The sequence below is a fragment of the Salmo salar genome, chromosome 25, assembly GCF_965601325.2.
Source record: "Salmo salar chromosome 25, fSalSal1, whole genome shotgun sequence".
In the NCBI taxonomy this organism is placed as follows: domain Eukaryota; kingdom Metazoa; phylum Chordata; class Actinopteri; order Salmoniformes; family Salmonidae; genus Salmo; species Salmo salar.
Window position 1 is genome coordinate 13,765,323 of NC_138315.1, and position 17,044 is coordinate 13,782,366.

Below are 17,044 nucleotides of genomic sequence, written 5' to 3' on the forward strand. Positions count from 1 at the left end.
CCTGGTATGCCGGTCAGTAGCAATATGCTTACACCATGTTAACAATAATCCTAGAGGATCAGAGATGGAGATATGGTGCAGGGGACCTACCTGGAGAGCTGAAAAAGGGAAGTTATTGATCCCAGTGGTGGGATTGCTGGGGCTGGCTGAGGTGGAGGCTAGGGAATTAGAAGACAGGGAGGAGGGGGACTTGGGCCTGGTGGTTGAGGAGGAATAGGGGGAGGAGGCCGGGGGGGTGGTGGTGGAGCTGGTGGTGACGGACGACTCGTCACACGGGGAGCGGGGCAGCAGGCTGAACCAGTGGCAGTTTTTCTCCGTTAGCACCCTGAAGAGCTGATCATTGGGCTGGAGCTGCTGCTGCTGGGGGCTGGAGGACATCTTCCCTGGGCCGCTACTGAGGTAGAGCGGGCTGAGGGCTGTGGAAGGCTCCGCTTTCACCTCTGGACACAGCGGAGAGGGAGATGCAGAGGGGTTGCTGTGTAGTGTAGTCTGAATGGTGGGGCGGATAGGGGAGGCTACTGTGGTGGGGACTTTGGCTAGACTACAGCTCAGACTGTGAGGGTGGTTGTCTGAGTCCGGGGACATCTTGGCCACCTCCAGGAGTTTGCTGAGTTTGGAGAAGGAGCCGGGCTTCTGGAGGAAGAGGTTGAGGGTGTGCTTGTCTGGTGTGGCGGTGTTCTTGTTACAGCTACCCTCCAGGGTGGACGCCCCTAGCCTCCCCTCCACCTCCTGCGGCCTCCTTTCCACCTCCTCCTTCACCTGGACCAGCTCTGTGCTCCTCAGTCTCCCTCTCTCCTTTTCCAGCTCCTCTGCTCCTGGAAAAGATAGTAATATTATTAACCACATTGTTCTAGAAAGCAAATTACCCAAACTCACATATATAATATAAAGACCTTACTGATCTGAAGCCATGTCACTAGGAGAAGAAGCTGAATTGGGTTATCCAAATGAACTATATTATCCCAATAGTGAGTTGATAAAGTAAGTAGCAACAAGTGTGGTGCCCGTATGTCATGTCAGTGTTTTAAGTCTCACCTTCGCCACTCTCCATACCCTCCACAAAGACGCCCCCACACTGTGGCAGCACCCAATAACGGCGCTTGTAGCGGTCCTGGCCGAACATCATGGAGCGCAACGAGTGGGACGACTCAAACAGCTTCCGTCTGATCTGACTCTGTTGCTAGAGAGAGAAAACACAAATGGTATCAAGGCCGAGGTCTTTTCTGCCCGGAAACTGACCCTCATAAAAAAAAATTAAAAACTCCCTTTGATCCCATTGGGTATCAACCTTGGTTAATTTGTCGATCTGTTTCTCCAGCTCCTCTACACTGGATGTCTGGTCCCCATCATCCTGGATGGGAAAGATCACATTCATTTGACACCAGAGGAGAGGCTGACATTTACAATAGACAAACAATGACTGAGGCTATGTCCCAAATGGCACCCTATTCACTATGTAGTGTAATACAGTGAATAGGGTGCCACTTGGGACAACTCCATTGTCATTTGGTTCAGTGGATAGATCATGTGGAAAGGTGACAATTTCCTCACTGACCTCATCCTCACAGGTTTCCACTTTCTTCCCTTTCTTCCCTCTCTCCTCATCCTCCTCCTCTTCCTCGTCGTCGTCTTCATCCCCCTGATCCTCGCTGTCCTCGTCATCATCCTCGTCCTCCTCGCTGTCCCCTCCTTTCCTCTTGCGTTTCTGTCCGGGGGTGGGTGTACCCAGGGACTGGGTCTCCTCTCCCCCCACACCGCTGTCTCTCTTCCCAGTCTTCTTGGCGTGGCTGGTCCTCAGCCTGGAACAAGAGAACCAGCAAGGAGGATAAGAGTGGCAAATGTTTTCCTTAGCTTTAGTATCATACTATATAAAAACCTTTAAAAAGCCTAAACAATCAAATCAAATTCACATTTATTCGAAGTATAACTTCAAACAAGTCTGTCACAATACAAAAGAAATAGAGGAGGGACAACAGCAAATTCTGTTCTGATATCCATCATTTTTCACTGGACACCCATTTGGTAATACAGGTCTGTTAATGTTAATGTATGTCACGCAGTCTTCTCCTGAGTGCTCCTTGAGATGACTCGGGTGCTCACTTGCGAAGCGTGCCCTCGATGACCCACTTGTCCCGTCGCAGGTTGGTCATGTGATCAATGTTCTTGTCGATCTCGCTGCAAAGAAGCACAAAGCACCAATTTTAGATAGGTCGGCTTTGTTAATCAATGCCAAAAAAGGGGAAGTAAGGCTTTAGTGGCACAATTTTACTTGAGCAACAGGATTGTATTTTCAAGCATTGCCAGTTGTATCACCTAATCTACCTCAGGTACAGGCAGTGACTTGAAAAAGGTTTCAGGTTTGACGCAACCCAATGAAACGCTCTATGACAACACAACTCTTGACAGAGGTAGAACATTAAAAAAAAAAAATGCAAGTCTCAATGAATAAAACAGTACTATGTCCAGCAAAACCCGCTTCATGCTCAAAGATGAGTGACGCAGGCGTCAGTCCGCTAAAAGAATCTGTGCTCAGAATAACGTTGGGCTCCAGTCAATCCACATTGCGTGATTGAAATTCAAAAGGCAAAGTTTCCCGCGTTAGTGGAGACTGCATTTCGCGGTAAATGCTGCATATGTCGGCTCAGTCGGAAATGACCTTTACTTTTCTATATTTCTATAGCTTTACAGGTTGAATAGAGCCCCGTAATCATTTTTTGATTGGACACTGAACATCAAATATCAACAAAGTAGTTTCCCACATGCAAGCCTAAAGCACTTACCTTGACATCGTTTGTCTAAATAACAGACCGTATCAGTGCTGTGATCTAGATAGCAGACCAGACTGCTGTGGCTAAGAGTTCAGTGTCCTCTCTTACCTGACCACACTCTTACTGCAGGACAGCTCGTTGACCAGGAAGGCCAGGACCGAAGCCTTCTGTGTGGCTGTGTGGGCCTGGAAAGCCTTGGTCTTGAGACTGGCCGTGACCTCCCCCAGATCAGTCTGCAGCTCCGTCCCCCCACAGTGAGCCTCCATGTAGACCCGCAGCACCTCCGACACGTTATCCCGGTTGATGACCACATTACTCACGTGGTCCCCCAGGGCCGTCTTGGTCTGGCGCGGCGGAGAGGGACATATATCGGTAAACACTTTATTTGAAGGGTCTCAAGTAGATGTTCAATAACTGTCAACGACGCTTCAACTAACTGTCTACTAAACCTAACCTTTGCAAGCAGTTGCTTATCAACAAACTGTTGGTTGATCTTATGACCATCTATACGCGACTGTCCAAATGAAATGTGACCCATATCTTTTTCACGTTTTATTGACAGGTTTGCAAAAGATATGTAGAGGGATACAGGAGAGAAAGTGAGTGGTGGAACGGGGGATCGAACCGCTGCCTTTAGGGGCATAATGCAGTCCAGCCTACGGCACAGACGAGGACAGTTAGAGGGGACTACATTCTTCTCTTTTCAGGGATACATTTTCCCTCGACGTCGACTGAGGCTCCATAATAGGCGACAGTCATCTGGGATCCTTGAAGGAATAATGGAAAGCCACATGAAAGCGTGACTAAGCCCTTTAGATTAGCATGGAGAGAAAATACTGATGAATTAGGAAAAATGTGGGGGTATAACTGTGGAAGCTGTATTAAGAGCTATAAACACCGATACCAACCAAAAACAGATAAGCCCATTCATTTAGCCTCGCAGAGCCAGAGATATTGATAACGCCCCACTTATGTGTTCTGATTACAGTAGGGGAATCTCGTCTTTAGCTCTGCAGTGCCGCGGGTGCAGCCCTCTAAGCTGTGGATAGCGCGTACAGTACAGTCTATGAAGGCAGATCAGAATATACTGTACGACTGCTGATAGCATGGGTGTGTGAGCATGTGGGAAAGTGCTAATATACGTGGCTTTTCAAGCATTCATCAGATTGTACGTATGCCTTTTAGTATTTATGAATGTGCGATGAGTGCGTGTGTTGAGTTCTAAAGAGTAAAGTCCCTCACCCGGTGTCCTGGGGGCAGTCCGGGGTCACACACCACAGCAGAGAGCATGCGCACCAGCAGGTCCTGGACCTGTCCCATGCTGTCTCCCAGGTTGAGCAGGCCCTCCTGCAGCACGCTCAGGTTGGGTATGTGGGCGTCCACGTCGAAGCCCAGCACCTTCCCAAAGCTCCGCAGGAATTGCATCACCATCAGGCAGTCAGAGAAGCTGCTTCCTGGTAGAACCAGGCCGGGAATACGGGATAACTCCGGGAGAGGCTGGGAACGGAGAGAGGACACATTCAGTTACATTCAGTCATGTAATTACAGTAGTGTGCTGTGCACTTGTTATAATTTCAAGGTTCTTAACGCAGTGTAAGAGCAAAATGTGGAGAGATAGCTTCTGTAGCTGCAGATTCAAGTAGGGCAAACAGAGCTTGACCTGTATGGAGTGAGGTTTAGTGAGAGCCGTATGGAGACGGGGTTGATGGGATGTGTGAACTTGTTATCCAGGGGCTCAATGCCCTGTCTGGTGGAAATCATGAGAAAGCAGCTTTCAGAAATCCCCTGGTCAGTGTTGTGTTAGGGGCAGCCACTTGATGGCACTATTAAAACGTGTACCTGTGTTTACTTCACTTTCATGCATTCCAATATGGAAGATGTTATCACTAGACAAATAAAGCACCGGTGTCATTTAAAAACACTATCGTCATATTCATTAAAATGGGTAATAGGCATAGAAACTGATGAGCGATTAAATGTGGCCAGTATTAACGATTTTCTTGGTTTGATATCTAAGAGAACGTCTAATGAAAACGCGGCCCACGTCTCCTTTTCAGTTGGAGAACTAATCTATGACCAATGGCACACTCATAGCCATAGAAGGCTCATATCCCTCCCTTTAGAATTTCCACTAGAAGCTCCTATGAATAGTATACCTTGTGATCTGCTAAGCACATGTCTTCATTTGGCTTCTTCAGCTCCTTGGCAATTTCCAGTTCCAGTCTTCTAAGCTCCAATTTCCGCTCCTTGTTTAACCGTTTCTCATCCTTCTTCTCCTGCTTTAAGCGCTCCCGCTCCTAAGGTCCAAATTACAGACCAAGTTAACAGTGCATGCTATCGGCACCGTTGCAGACAATCGTGTTAAGGATTATGTCATTACAATTCAGGCCAACACTAGGCCTTCCTTGCTTATAAATTGCTGCACTTTCACCGAAAATTGCTTGGGGCCCGATTCCCTCTTTCATTCACACTCCATATAGTTTTACAAAAAGGAGGGGGAGGAAGAACTGAGGAGAGGAGGCAATAGCCAGAAGCCTGCAGTAACAGTTTCAAGGAGAAGTGGTCGAGTTGTGAATCACGCACCTCTGCTTTCTTACGGGCGTCCATGGCCTTCGTCAGCATCATGTGCTGCCTCCGCCTCTCCCTCTCCTGACAGAGCACACACAACCGCAGCTCAACACAGACAGGCCACTTCATATTAGACGACAAACACAACAGCTTACTATGACACGTACAGTATAGTAGGACAAACAAACAGAAGTCTGGCCATCGTTGTGAACATTATAGCGGAAGTTCAGAGGTTAATAAAATGACGACAACCAACAATCTAAAAAAAGGGCAAAGCAACAGGTATGAGGGCGGTGTCAACACAAAGTGTAAGCTTGAAGTTAGAGTCGGCTTGAATGCGTCTGTATACTGGCAATAGGCAAACTGAAGTGCTACTTGTACAAGTGCATCTAAGAATTAAACAGACGTCGTCATACTATGCTGTGTTAGAAAGTTACTCTAAAAGCTGCTCCAGTTTTTCATTCTTTATTCACTGGTGAAAAGCAAAGCAAAATAACTTCTTACATCAGAATGCAAATAAGATTATACTACAGAAAGCAAGTTACCTCTCACAAATACATTCATGGATTCAATTGGAGATTGAGGCCTTGTAGTAAGGAATTTATCTTAGGCGCGTACTGAGAGCAGTCCTATATTCAGTATGGCATGGGTTTAAAGCAATGCTATCATTTCCTGTCTTTAGCCTATTGTAACTTATGGCAAGTAGGTTTGGGTACAACAACAGAAATCAAATCTGAAATATGGAACAAGAAACACGACAACGAAACGATGAATGAACATTTCTCCGTGAGGTCGGCGATTTAAACGATGTCAACAAGCAGGGGAAAAGCCGGCGATGGACGGGTCTGATTCGTCAGGTGGTAAAATGGACAAGTGCAGCAATACTCTACATTGACTTTTAACACCTGGATGTCAAGCACTTCCATTCACTCGACAACAAAAACAAGGCAATGGAGGGTCACGTCTTTAGGACCATGATAGTGTGCATTGCTCCCCTTAAATGGAATCTGAACGAGTCAAGAAGTCCTTGACCATTTTGTCTTGTACAAGAACAAATAGAGCAAGACGTGCGTACGCAATGCACTTTGCTCGAAAGCCATGCAGAAGAATGTAGTATGACGGCAGCCAGAGCTACACTTTATGAATTGCTATGACAACCATATCACAACCAATATCACGATGCGGTGTTAGATGTGCAAAAATAAACATACCCATACCATATCTAGTCTATGCCTCTCCAACTCCTGGGAGAAAGAGTTGGCAAAGTATTACGGAACAGAAATCACAGGCTCATAAAAACTAAGTTCATATAAGAACCCCCCCACCCCAAGACAGGTGACAAGCTAGGGTCATCAAAACTGAAATTAACAAAGCGACAGAGATTTGGACAGGGAATTGTCAAGTACTATATCAAAAAGAACCCTTCTTCCAAAAAGATTGTAGTAGTAGAATTGAAAGTGAAAATGGGCTTTGGGCATCATGTGGTGCAGGAGAGCGATACCTACCTGGTGTTTCAAAATGACTGCTTGTTGCCTCCTCATCTCTTTCTCCTTTAAGGGGAAAAAGATAAAACGACATTACAATCCAAACACACCCCTCATTTCCATCACCTAAAAAAAGCAGCCAACACAAACGGATAAGGTTTCTCTACTTCATTCCACAGGAAGTTCAAATCCCTCACTAATCTGATTGACAGACAGGCAAAGAGCCCGGGCATGTTGGAACTAATGTGAAATGGAAATGCCATAGTTGGGTTTTTTTGAGACGTGCAGGAGGCAGAGACAGAATGCAATGTCCTTTATGACACTGATTAACATGGAAAAGGTTTGCTCTGGGTGGCAAGGAGATTTTCCTAAACACGGAGAAGCAGTCCCTTGGAGCAATGAGCGTTGCTTTACATTCACCTAAATGAGGCAATGAGGTGCAAGGAGGAGATTGGGAATGGACAGGAGAGGGGTTGTATGACTTGAGGCAACAGTGGGAGGTGGAGTGGGCCACAAATTAATGGTTGATTATTTTAACAGGACATCTAAACTAACCTTGATTCGTTTTTCAGCCTCCATTATTTTGGCATTTGCCGCTTCTTCCTTCTTTTTCCTTTTAGTCTGTGCATGCAAAACAGGTCTACAGGTCATGCAACAGAACAACCTTGAGAGAGTCAACACTTCATTCAACAGCACATGTACAGTACTACATGCCGGTACCAGTACCGCCAAATACACAGACAAATCCATTTATGCTTGTGTAAGATTAGGCTTTTATCACTAGTTCCTACTAGAAGCAAATCATGAATTTCTGTCATGTGGGAGGGCTAACATTGTTTGATTAACTAAAATCAAGACAATTTTCACAAATAAACATGCAGGGCAAAATACATATTTTGGTTCTAGTGACTACACTAACACTAAACACACAATGAAATAGCCACATGTGCAACATAGAACTGTTCAATTTAGAGCAGAGAGGATAATATCGAATGAGACTAGTCCCACTTGCAGCAGGGACTTACTGGCAATGTCAAGCGTGAAATATTGCAATCTTGTGCAGTGAGATAATTATTTCCTCACGTTAACACTAAAAAGACAAACTAGTTGTAGTTCTTACAAAATACCAGTAGCCAGTCGGAATAAATTAAGACACATTTCAATATCTAATTACAAGCATAGAGGAATCCTGTTAAGAGCAGCTTGCCAACCATGTCAACTGAAATTTGATTTAGTAAAGCTAAAACACTTCGGAGCTTCTATTAGCGCTGTGCATGGAAAATAGCTGTTTCACCTCCTTGTGCTAAACTGTTAGCGACTATTGTCTGAGAGATGGTATTTTGTGTCGAATCCCATCACGGCCTGAGGAGATTTGAATATTCAATGGCACTTTGTGAAAAACCAATTAAGCATTAGTCACTTGTAGTCAGGAGACAGAACCGAAAAAGTGCAACCACATAATTTAGAAATAGCCGTTGGTTGATTTAGGAAAAGTCCTACCAACAGCAAAAAAGGAAGTGTTTCGGAATATTTCTGCAATAACTCACCTCGAGAATCTGCTGCGCTCTGAGCTCCTTCTCCATTTGAATTTGCTGAATGCGCTTGATCTTCTCCTAGTAAAAGGATTGGGGGGAGGGGTGTCAAATGAATTCAATCTACAGTCATGCATGTTAGAACAGGGGGCCTGTATATGTAGTTCTAATGGAGATTAAGGTTGCAAAAGTTCATGAATTTTCTATAAATTCCCTGGTATTCCAGAAATCCTGGTTGAATCCTCCAACTGGCAATTGGGGAAAGCCAGAGAATTTATTGAAAGTTCACAGAATTTTGCAACCCTAATGAAGATAAAGCGAGTGTAGCATCTTGAAGGTTAGCATCTTCCCTTTAGAGAATATTTCAAAGCAATTAATTCTGCTTGGGATCTTTTCACCTTGGAGGCGTCAGAACAAAAACACAACTTGTGAACAGATGCATCCGAGTGGTGAGCTTTTGTACATGACATGGCAATGCTCGTACTGTAGGCAAATCCCTACCTGCTGCTTTACAATCTTTACTTGCTCCTTCTGTTTCCGCTTCTCCTCAGCAGCCATGATTGCTGAGAGAGAAAAAGAGAGAACGAGAAAGACCGAAAGAAAGAGAAACAGAAAGAAAGGACAAAGAAATGGACAGAGAGAAAGAAAGTAAACATTGAGATTAGGGTGGTACTGTGTGGGTTGTACTGGACTAATAACTGTGCTATGGTGGAGAACAGGATGGCATTGTCACAAGAACAGCTTTCACAGAACACTAGCTGACTATACCTTGTTGTTTCCTGGCCTCCTTGGCTGCTAGTGCCATGGCCTGCTTTTCAAGTTTCCTCATCATTTTAATCTGGGCTGCTTGTCGAGCTATCTCTGCAACAAGAGGAGAGATTTTTAGAGTTCATAGTCCTATTGGTTACAGCAGCTTTAAAGATACACTATACAGTGCATTCGGAAAGTATTCAGACCTTTTTCCACATTTTGTTACATTACAGCCTTATTCTAAAATGGATTAAATGAAAATGTTCCTCAATCTACACACAATACCCCATAATGACAAACCAAAAATAGGTTTTCAGAAATGTTTGCAAATTTACAAAAAATAAAAAAAAATACCTTATTTACATACGTATTCAGACATTTTGCTATGAGACTTGAAATTGAACTCAGTTGTATCCTGTCCACCTGTGGTAAATTCAATTGATTGGACATGATTTGGAAAGGCACACATCCGTCTATATAAGGTCCCACAGTTGACAGTGCATGTTTGATCAAAAACCAAGCCACGAGGTCGAAGGAATTGTCCATAGAGCTCTGAGACAAGATTGTGTTGAGGCACAGATCTGGGGAAGGGTACTAAAAACTTTCTGCAGCATTGAAGGTCCCCAAGAACACAATGGCATCCATCATTCTTAAATGGAAGAAGTTTGCAACCACCAAGACTCCTACAGCTGGCCACCCGGCCAAACTAAGCAATTGGGGGAGAAGGGCCTTGGTCAGGGAGGTTACCAAGAAGGCGATGGCCACGCTGACAGACCTCTAGAGTTCCTCTGTGGAGATGGGAGAACCTTCCAGGACAACCATCTTTGCAGCACTCCACCAATCAGGCCTTTATGGATATAGAATAACTATCTTCAAAGTAATGACTCGGGACGTCGGTTGTGAGATGAAAGCTTATTTTTTTGTAATAATACTTGTTCACATTACATTTTACCAATTTTATATTCTACAAAACAATAAAACAAAGTTGCTAGCGAAAGCCAGGAAAATCACTTGTCACTTGTACATAACTGGCGAGTTCTCGTTTTTTTCTTTCTTGTCGCAAGGCACTCTGGTACTTGCAGTCAATAGCGTAATCCAATACAACGGATATATACAGTGGGAAGAAAAAGTATGTGAACCCTTTAGAATTATCTGGATTTCTGAATAAATTGGTCATAAAATTTGATCTGATCATCTAAGTCACAACAATAGACAAACAGTCTGCTTAAATTAATAACAAACAATTATCATTTGTCATGTCTTTATTGAACACACTGTGTAAACATTCACAGTGCAGGTTGGAAAAAGCATGTGAACCCTTGGATTTAACAACAGCTTAACCCCCCTTCGGCAGCAATAACCTCAACCAAACGTTTTCTGTAGTTGCGGATCAGACCTGCACAACGGTCAGGAGGAATATTGGACCATTCCGCTTTCCAAAACTGTTTCAGGTCCACAATATTCTTGGAATGTCTGGTGTGAACTGCTTGAGGTCATGCCACAGCATCTCAATCGCGTTGAGGTCAGGACTCTGACTGGGCCACTGCAGAAGGCGTATTTTCTTCTGTTGATGCCATTCTGTTGTTGATTTACTTCTGTCTTTTGGGTCGTTGTCTTGTTGCATCACCTAACTTCTGTTGAGCTTCAATTGGCAGACAGCCTTACATTCTTCTGCAAAATGTCTTGATAAACTTGGGAATTCATTTTTCCATCAATGATAGCAAGCTGTCTTGGCCCTGAGGCAGCAAAGCAGCCCCAAACCATGATGCTACCTCTACATTGTTTACAGTTGGGATGCGGTTTTGATGTTGGTGTGCTGTGCCTTTTTTTCTCCACACATAGTGTTTCATAGTGACTCAACTTTAGTTTCATCTGTCCACAGAATATTTCTCCATTTATGGACAATTTGTCTTACCGTGGACTGACTTTTAGAGATAGTTCTATAACTCTTTCCAGCTGTATGCAAGGCAACAATTCTTAATCTCAGGTCTTCTGAGATCTCTTTTGTTCGAGGCATGGTTCACATCAGGCAATGCTTTTCGTTAATAGCAAACTTACATTTGTAGATTATTTCTTTTTAATGGGGCAGGGCAGCTCTAACCAAAATCTCCAATCTTGTCTCATTGATTCGACTCCAGGTTAGCTGACTACAATTAGCTTTTGGAGAAGTCATTAGCCTAGGGGTTCACATACTTTTCCCAACCTACACAGTGAATGTTTAAATGATGTACTCAATATAGACAAGAAAAATACAATAATTTGTGTTTTATTAGTTTAAGCACACAGTTTTTCTATTGTTGATGAAGATCAGATCAAATTTTATGTCAAATTTATGCAGAAATCCAGGTAATTCCAAAGGGTTCACATCATTTTTCTTGCCAATGTACATAGTTCTCAATCTCCATCACATGAATTCTAATACAATTACTCTTACATATGTAAATAACTGTAAAATAAAATATATTTAGATACAGCTCCATAAATTACCTGTAAACAACTCTAACCCATTAAAGTTACAACATCCTGCCCCCGATGAACAGCTGTGTTCATCTAAATCTCTAAGCAGTATATCAACTGAATAGGTCTTCTCAACAAAGTCCCTGAGGCAGTACGAACTGAACATGACTAGGCCATTTCAGCCTGGAAACAGTTCCTCAGTCTTCCCTAGTTCCCAGGTTTGCCTTGGTGTGTTATCTTCTCCGACGAGTGCAACGTCACCCACTTTCAGTGGGGTGGGCTGTGGTGTCACAGGGGTGTGCCGACTTTAGATCCAGGAAGTAGTATCTTCGCTTGCTGGTCACAAGTCTCTGCCTGTACTTCCATCTGCATGTAATTTCCTCCTGGGTGCTGAGTGTCAGCCGGAAATGGCTTGGGCAGCAAAGAGGTTTGTCTTTTACCCACCAGGAAGTGTGCTGGTGTCAGGGGTTGTGGTTCATCCACTTCATTGTGGACAAAGGTCAGAGGCCTAGAATTTAGGATAGCTTCAACCTCTGTCAAGACTGTGCACATCTCTTCAAAAGTTGAGCAAAGCTCTCCCAAGAACGTTTCTCAGTCATGTCTTCACTGACCTGACAAGTCTTTCCCAAAATCCACCCCACCATGCTGCTCGCTTGGCAATGAACCTCTTTGATTGCCTTCCACAACTCTTTCAAGTCCTGATCAGCGCTCTTGAACGCTTTTGCATTGTCCGAATAGATTACCTTGCATAATCTTCTCCTTGAGATTAATCTTTTCAGAGCTAACAGGAATATCTCGGTTGACTGATATGAGACCAGTTCCAAATGAACTGCTCTGGTTACACCACAAGTGAACAGCGCAATGTATGACTTCTTCACAGAACCATTTTCTTTCACGTAGAGCGGCCCTGCAAAATCCATACCTGTAACTTTGAATGGTGGGGATTCAGTTATTCTGTCTTTTGGTAAAGGTGCAGTGCAGTGACCTGCTGTTCAGCCCTTGCCTTGAATCTCTTGCAGACTATACATCTTGCCACTGTGCTCTTGACTAGCTGCCAAGCACGCAAGATCCAGTATCGCTCGCTGATTTGTACTAGAGTGTCTCTTACTCCAGAATGCATCATCCTCTCATGATAGTACTGTATAAACATTTCCATATATGTGCTTGTTGGGCAGAATGTGAATGTGAAGTTGGACTGTTGCAGTCTTCCTCCTACACTGAGTAGTTCGTGTTCGTCCAGGGACGGTTTCAGTTCTTTGATTTTACAGTCATTGTTTAGGCTTTTTCCTGCCTTCAGTAATTTCTCCTGACTAAAACTCTATTGTTCTGTTACCTTGATCCAGACTCGAACAGTTCGTCAGCAGTTAGTTCACCTTGCATCTTTATATTTGTACGAGCATTGGCTATGAATCTCTTTATCCAGGCGGTCACGCTGAACACTTCAGTTTGCTGTACCTTTCAAGTTCCAACACGGGTTCAGTGATGTCTGTGCTGTTTGCTGTGAGCTTTACAGTGACCAGGCGACTGGACTTGAGTTCTGTATTCACCTCTTCTGGAACCTTGTTGTCATCAGTCTCCTCTGACTGATTAGGTGATGTCAGAATGACCATAGCTGGCTCTGTGTCAAGTTCCGAACAGTTTGTCCTCTTGTAGGGTGGTCGGCTGGATTAGTTTTCCCTTCAATATTACATTACATTTAAGTCATTTAGCAGACGCTCTTATCCAGTCATGGACTGGAGCTCTGTCACTGTTTGCGACAAACTGTTTCTATTTCTGAGCTGAGCTGCAAATCCAATGCAGCACGATCATCAAGTCTGTCCACATTTTGATCTGTTTTTGTTTCATTTTCAGTGTGGTCATCAGGTGGTTTGCTAGTCTCTCTCCAATCACAGCTCCCATGAGCTCCAGGTGTGGCTGCGTCATTTTCTTGAGCGGGGCTACCCTGGACTTGGACGCGACTAGACTTGTCGTTGTTTCCCAGTCTTGTGATAAACCTTGCAGTTAAGCTACTGCACTGTAAGCCCACAGAACAAGTGTAGTTTCAGTCTGTGGCAGTTCTGTGGCTGCATGTCTGTTCTGTACCACCTTGGTATGGCAAGCTGGTGTAGTTCTGAATACCACTGTTGCCATTCTTGTGTCAGATCAGGTGGTAACTCTTCGTCCCAGCTGAGTCCCCTCTCCCACATTTCCTGGAACATGCACTTGATCCTGATGGTGAAGGGGGTCAGGAAGCCAAGAGGGTTGAAGAAGCATGCAGACGACTGCAGAACACTTCTCTGTGTTTTCCTTGTGCTTTAGAATGCTCAGTAGCGGCCTGAGGTCAAACACAAAGTAATCAGTTCATGGTTGCCACACTAAACCTAAAACCTCAATTCCTTGTGTTTCTAGTGCCAACGGGAGGTCAGTTGTCATACTCTCCTCCCATGTTGTTATCAGTTCAGGAGAGTTGGTCATCCACTTGCAGAGGTCCATGCCTGCAGTCAACAGCATTCGTTTTGCGGTTGTCACAAAGTAAGCCTCTTCAACATCGCGTGAAATCGTTAATGAAGTAATCTACATAGAGTGACTTCCTCAATGCCTCTACAACTTCTGGTTGTTCTGTCTAGCTGTGAGCAAGAATGGACTTGGGGAAGCTCCAAATACCATTCTGGTTATCCTAAGCACACGCTGCTCTTCTTCATTTTCTCCCCTAGGTGGGCCTGTGAGCCAGAGAAATCTCACGGGGTCTCTCTCTGCTAGGGATATCTGCAGGAAAGCCTTCTTGATGTCTGCCATGAATGCAATCTCATGTAGTCTGAACTTCATCAGAATGCTGAGAAGATCCAGGTTCGGTCCTGTGAGTAGACAGTCAGAGGGATGGACAGCCATCTTCATGGGACAAGGCATCAAAAAAACCCTCTGTTTTGTCGTCACCTTGTCCTCCCGGAGTATTGCATGGTGAGGTAAGTAATATTTCACGTTGTCGGAGCTTGATGCGTTGTCCTTGGGCATGTCCTCTGCCATATCCTGTTGTATGTGGTCCTCAACTACTTCATTGTATCTGCTGTACAACATCACATCCTTCTTCAGTCTTTTCTTCAGACCTTCAAACCGTTTCTTGGCGATTCTATACAGTTGAAGTCGGAAGTTTACATACACCTTAGGCAAATACATTTAAACTCAGTTTTTCACAAATCCTGACATTTAATCCTAGTAAAAACAAGGATAGCATTAGGATCACCACTTTATTTTAAGAATGTGGAATGTCAGAATAATAGAAGAGAAAATTAATTATTTCAGCTTTTATTTCTTTCATCACATTCCCAGTGGGTCAGAAGTTTACATACACTCAATTAGTATTTGGTAGCATTGCCTTTAAATTGTTTAACTTGCGTCTAACGTTTCAGGTAGCCTTCCACAAGCTTCCCACAATAAGTTGGGTGAATTTTGGCCCATTCCTCCTGACAGAGCTGGTGTAATGGAGTCAGGTTTGTAGGCCTCCTTGCTCGCACACGCTTTTTCAGTTCTGCCAACAAATTTTCTCTAGGATTGAGGTCAGGGCTTTGTGATGGCCACTCCAATACCTTGATTTTGTTGTCCTTAAGCCATTTTGCCACATCTTTGGAAGTATGATTGGGGTCATTGTCCATTCGGAAGACCCATTTGCGACCAAGCTTTAACTTCCTGACTGACGTCTTGAGATGTTTCTTCAATATATCCACATCATTTTCCTGTCTCATGAGGCCATCTATTTTGTGAAGTGCACCAGTCCCTCCTGCAGAAAGCACCCCCACAATTTGATGCTGCCACCCCCGTGCTCCACGGTTGGGCTGGTGTTCTTCGGCTTGCAAGCCTCCCTCTTTTTTTCCTCCAAACATAACGATGGTCATTATGGCTAAACAGTTCTATTTTTGTTTCATCAGACCAGAGGACATTTTTCCAAAAAGTACGATATTTGTCCCCATGTGCAGTTGCAAACCGTAATCTGGCTTTTTTATGGCGGTTTTGGAGCAGTGGCTTCTTCCTTGCTGAGCAGCCTTTCAGGTTATGTCGATATTAGACTCAGTTTACTGAGGATATAGATACTTTTGTACCCGTTTCCTCCAGCATCTTCACAAGGTCCTTTGCTGTTGTTCTGGGATTGATTTGCACTTTTCGCACCAAAGTACGTTCATCTCTAAGAGACAGAACGCGTCTCCTTCCTGAGTGGTATGATGGCTGCGTGGTCCCATGGTGTTTATACTTGGGTACTATTGTTTGTACAGTTGAACATGGTACCTTCAGGCATTTGGAAATTGCTCCCAAGGATGAACCAGACTTGTGGAGGTCTACAATTTGTTTTCTGAGGTCTTGGCTGATTTCTTTTGATTTTCCCATGATGTCAAGCAAAGAGGCACTGAGTTGGAAGGTAGGCCTTGAAGTACATCCCCAATTGACTCAAATGATGTCAATTAGCCTATCAGAAGCTTCTAAAGCCATGACATGATATTCTGGAATTTTCCTAGCTGTTTAAAGGCACAGTCAACTTAGTGTATGTGAACTTCTAACCCAATGGAATTGTGATACAGTGAATTATAAGCAAAATAATCTGTCTGTAAACAATTGTTGGAAAAATTACTTGTTTAATGCACAAAGTAGATGTCCTAACCGACTTGCCAAAACAATAGTTTGTTAACAAGAAATGTGTGGAGTGGTTGAAAAATGAGTTTTAATGACTCCAACCTAAGTGTATGTAAACTTCCGACTTCAACTGTAGTTGTCTTGGAGTTCTGGCATTTCTCGTTTCCATGGCAACTCCACATGGTATCGTTCATCTTTGAAGATGGTTGTTCTCTCGAACATCTGTAGAGCCTCGTTTCCTCTGGGTTCTGTGTTTTCCATGTAAAGCCTTGGCGACACTTGACATGGACACTGGTCCCTGCACCGACCATCCAAAGGGGCCCTCTAAAGCAACCAGCGTCTGTCAGTCGCTCCACTCAGCCTGATACTATCTGCCAGTAGTAGTCTGCTCATATCAAGACAGAGTTCAGGATCTTTGTCATCTTCTCGAAAGCCTGCGAGCTGCAGTCCCTTTCTATTGAGCTCGTGTTGAATCTGTTCACCAGGAAACTTCATCACAGCTGTGCACACTTGTGGGGTTTCAATTGCCTCCATTTCAATTATCTGCTAATTTGTCCCAGACATTCTCCAAGATGACTTTCACTGTGTTGCGTTGGGACGTTGCTGGAGCAGAGGAGCCAAACGTGTGAAGAGTGAGTGCCTCTTGTCTGATTACTGGTAGCTTCAGGCCCTTCACAAGGTTTTCATGTACGAAGCTTCTCTGACTGCCTCCATCTAGTAAGCAACGAGCTATCTTCCTGCCCGATGGGCCTTCTACCCATGCCTTTGCCTTTTGTAGCAACACAGTGTTCTGTCCGTCTGGTTGTCTTCACAGAATGGGGAATAACTGAGGAAACAACAGCATCTGCAGAAACAGTAGGTGGTTGCACCTCCCTCCTCTTACCGG

General features: G+C 44.2%; 1 protein-coding gene across 8 annotated transcripts in view; it reads right to left on the reverse strand.

Moving 5' to 3' along the window:
- LOC106586179 (bromodomain adjacent to zinc finger domain protein 2B) overlaps positions 1–17,044 on the reverse strand; it is a 105,532-nt gene that overhangs the window by 11,214 nt on the left and 77,274 nt on the right. For 4 of the 8 annotated variants that reach the window (XM_082968899.1, XM_082968897.1, XM_014173137.3 and 1 more), the window contains 15 exons: positions 9,121–9,213; positions 8,854–8,915; positions 8,368–8,433; positions 7,376–7,441; positions 6,842–6,886; positions 6,554–6,580; positions 5,352–5,417; positions 4,925–5,065; positions 4,011–4,265; positions 2,877–3,112; positions 2,101–2,175; positions 1,556–1,799; positions 1,289–1,351; positions 1,036–1,180; positions 91–815 (listed from right to left, as the gene is read on the reverse strand). In XM_082968899.1, the coding sequence (XP_082825025.1) occupies positions 91–815; positions 1,036–1,180; positions 1,289–1,351; positions 1,556–1,799; positions 2,101–2,175; positions 2,877–3,112; positions 4,011–4,265; positions 4,925–5,065; positions 5,352–5,417; positions 6,554–6,580; positions 6,842–6,886; positions 7,376–7,441; positions 8,368–8,433; positions 8,854–8,915; positions 9,121–9,213 (2,309 nt within the window). The remainder of the gene's footprint in view (positions 1–90; positions 816–1,035; positions 1,181–1,288; positions 1,352–1,555; positions 1,800–2,100; positions 2,176–2,876; positions 3,113–4,010; positions 4,266–4,924; positions 5,066–5,351; positions 5,418–6,553; positions 6,581–6,841; positions 6,887–7,375; positions 7,442–8,367; positions 8,434–8,853; positions 8,916–9,120; positions 9,214–17,044) is intronic. The other 4 variants (XM_082968898.1, XM_082968901.1, XM_082968900.1 and 1 more) reach the window with 4 other exon arrangements.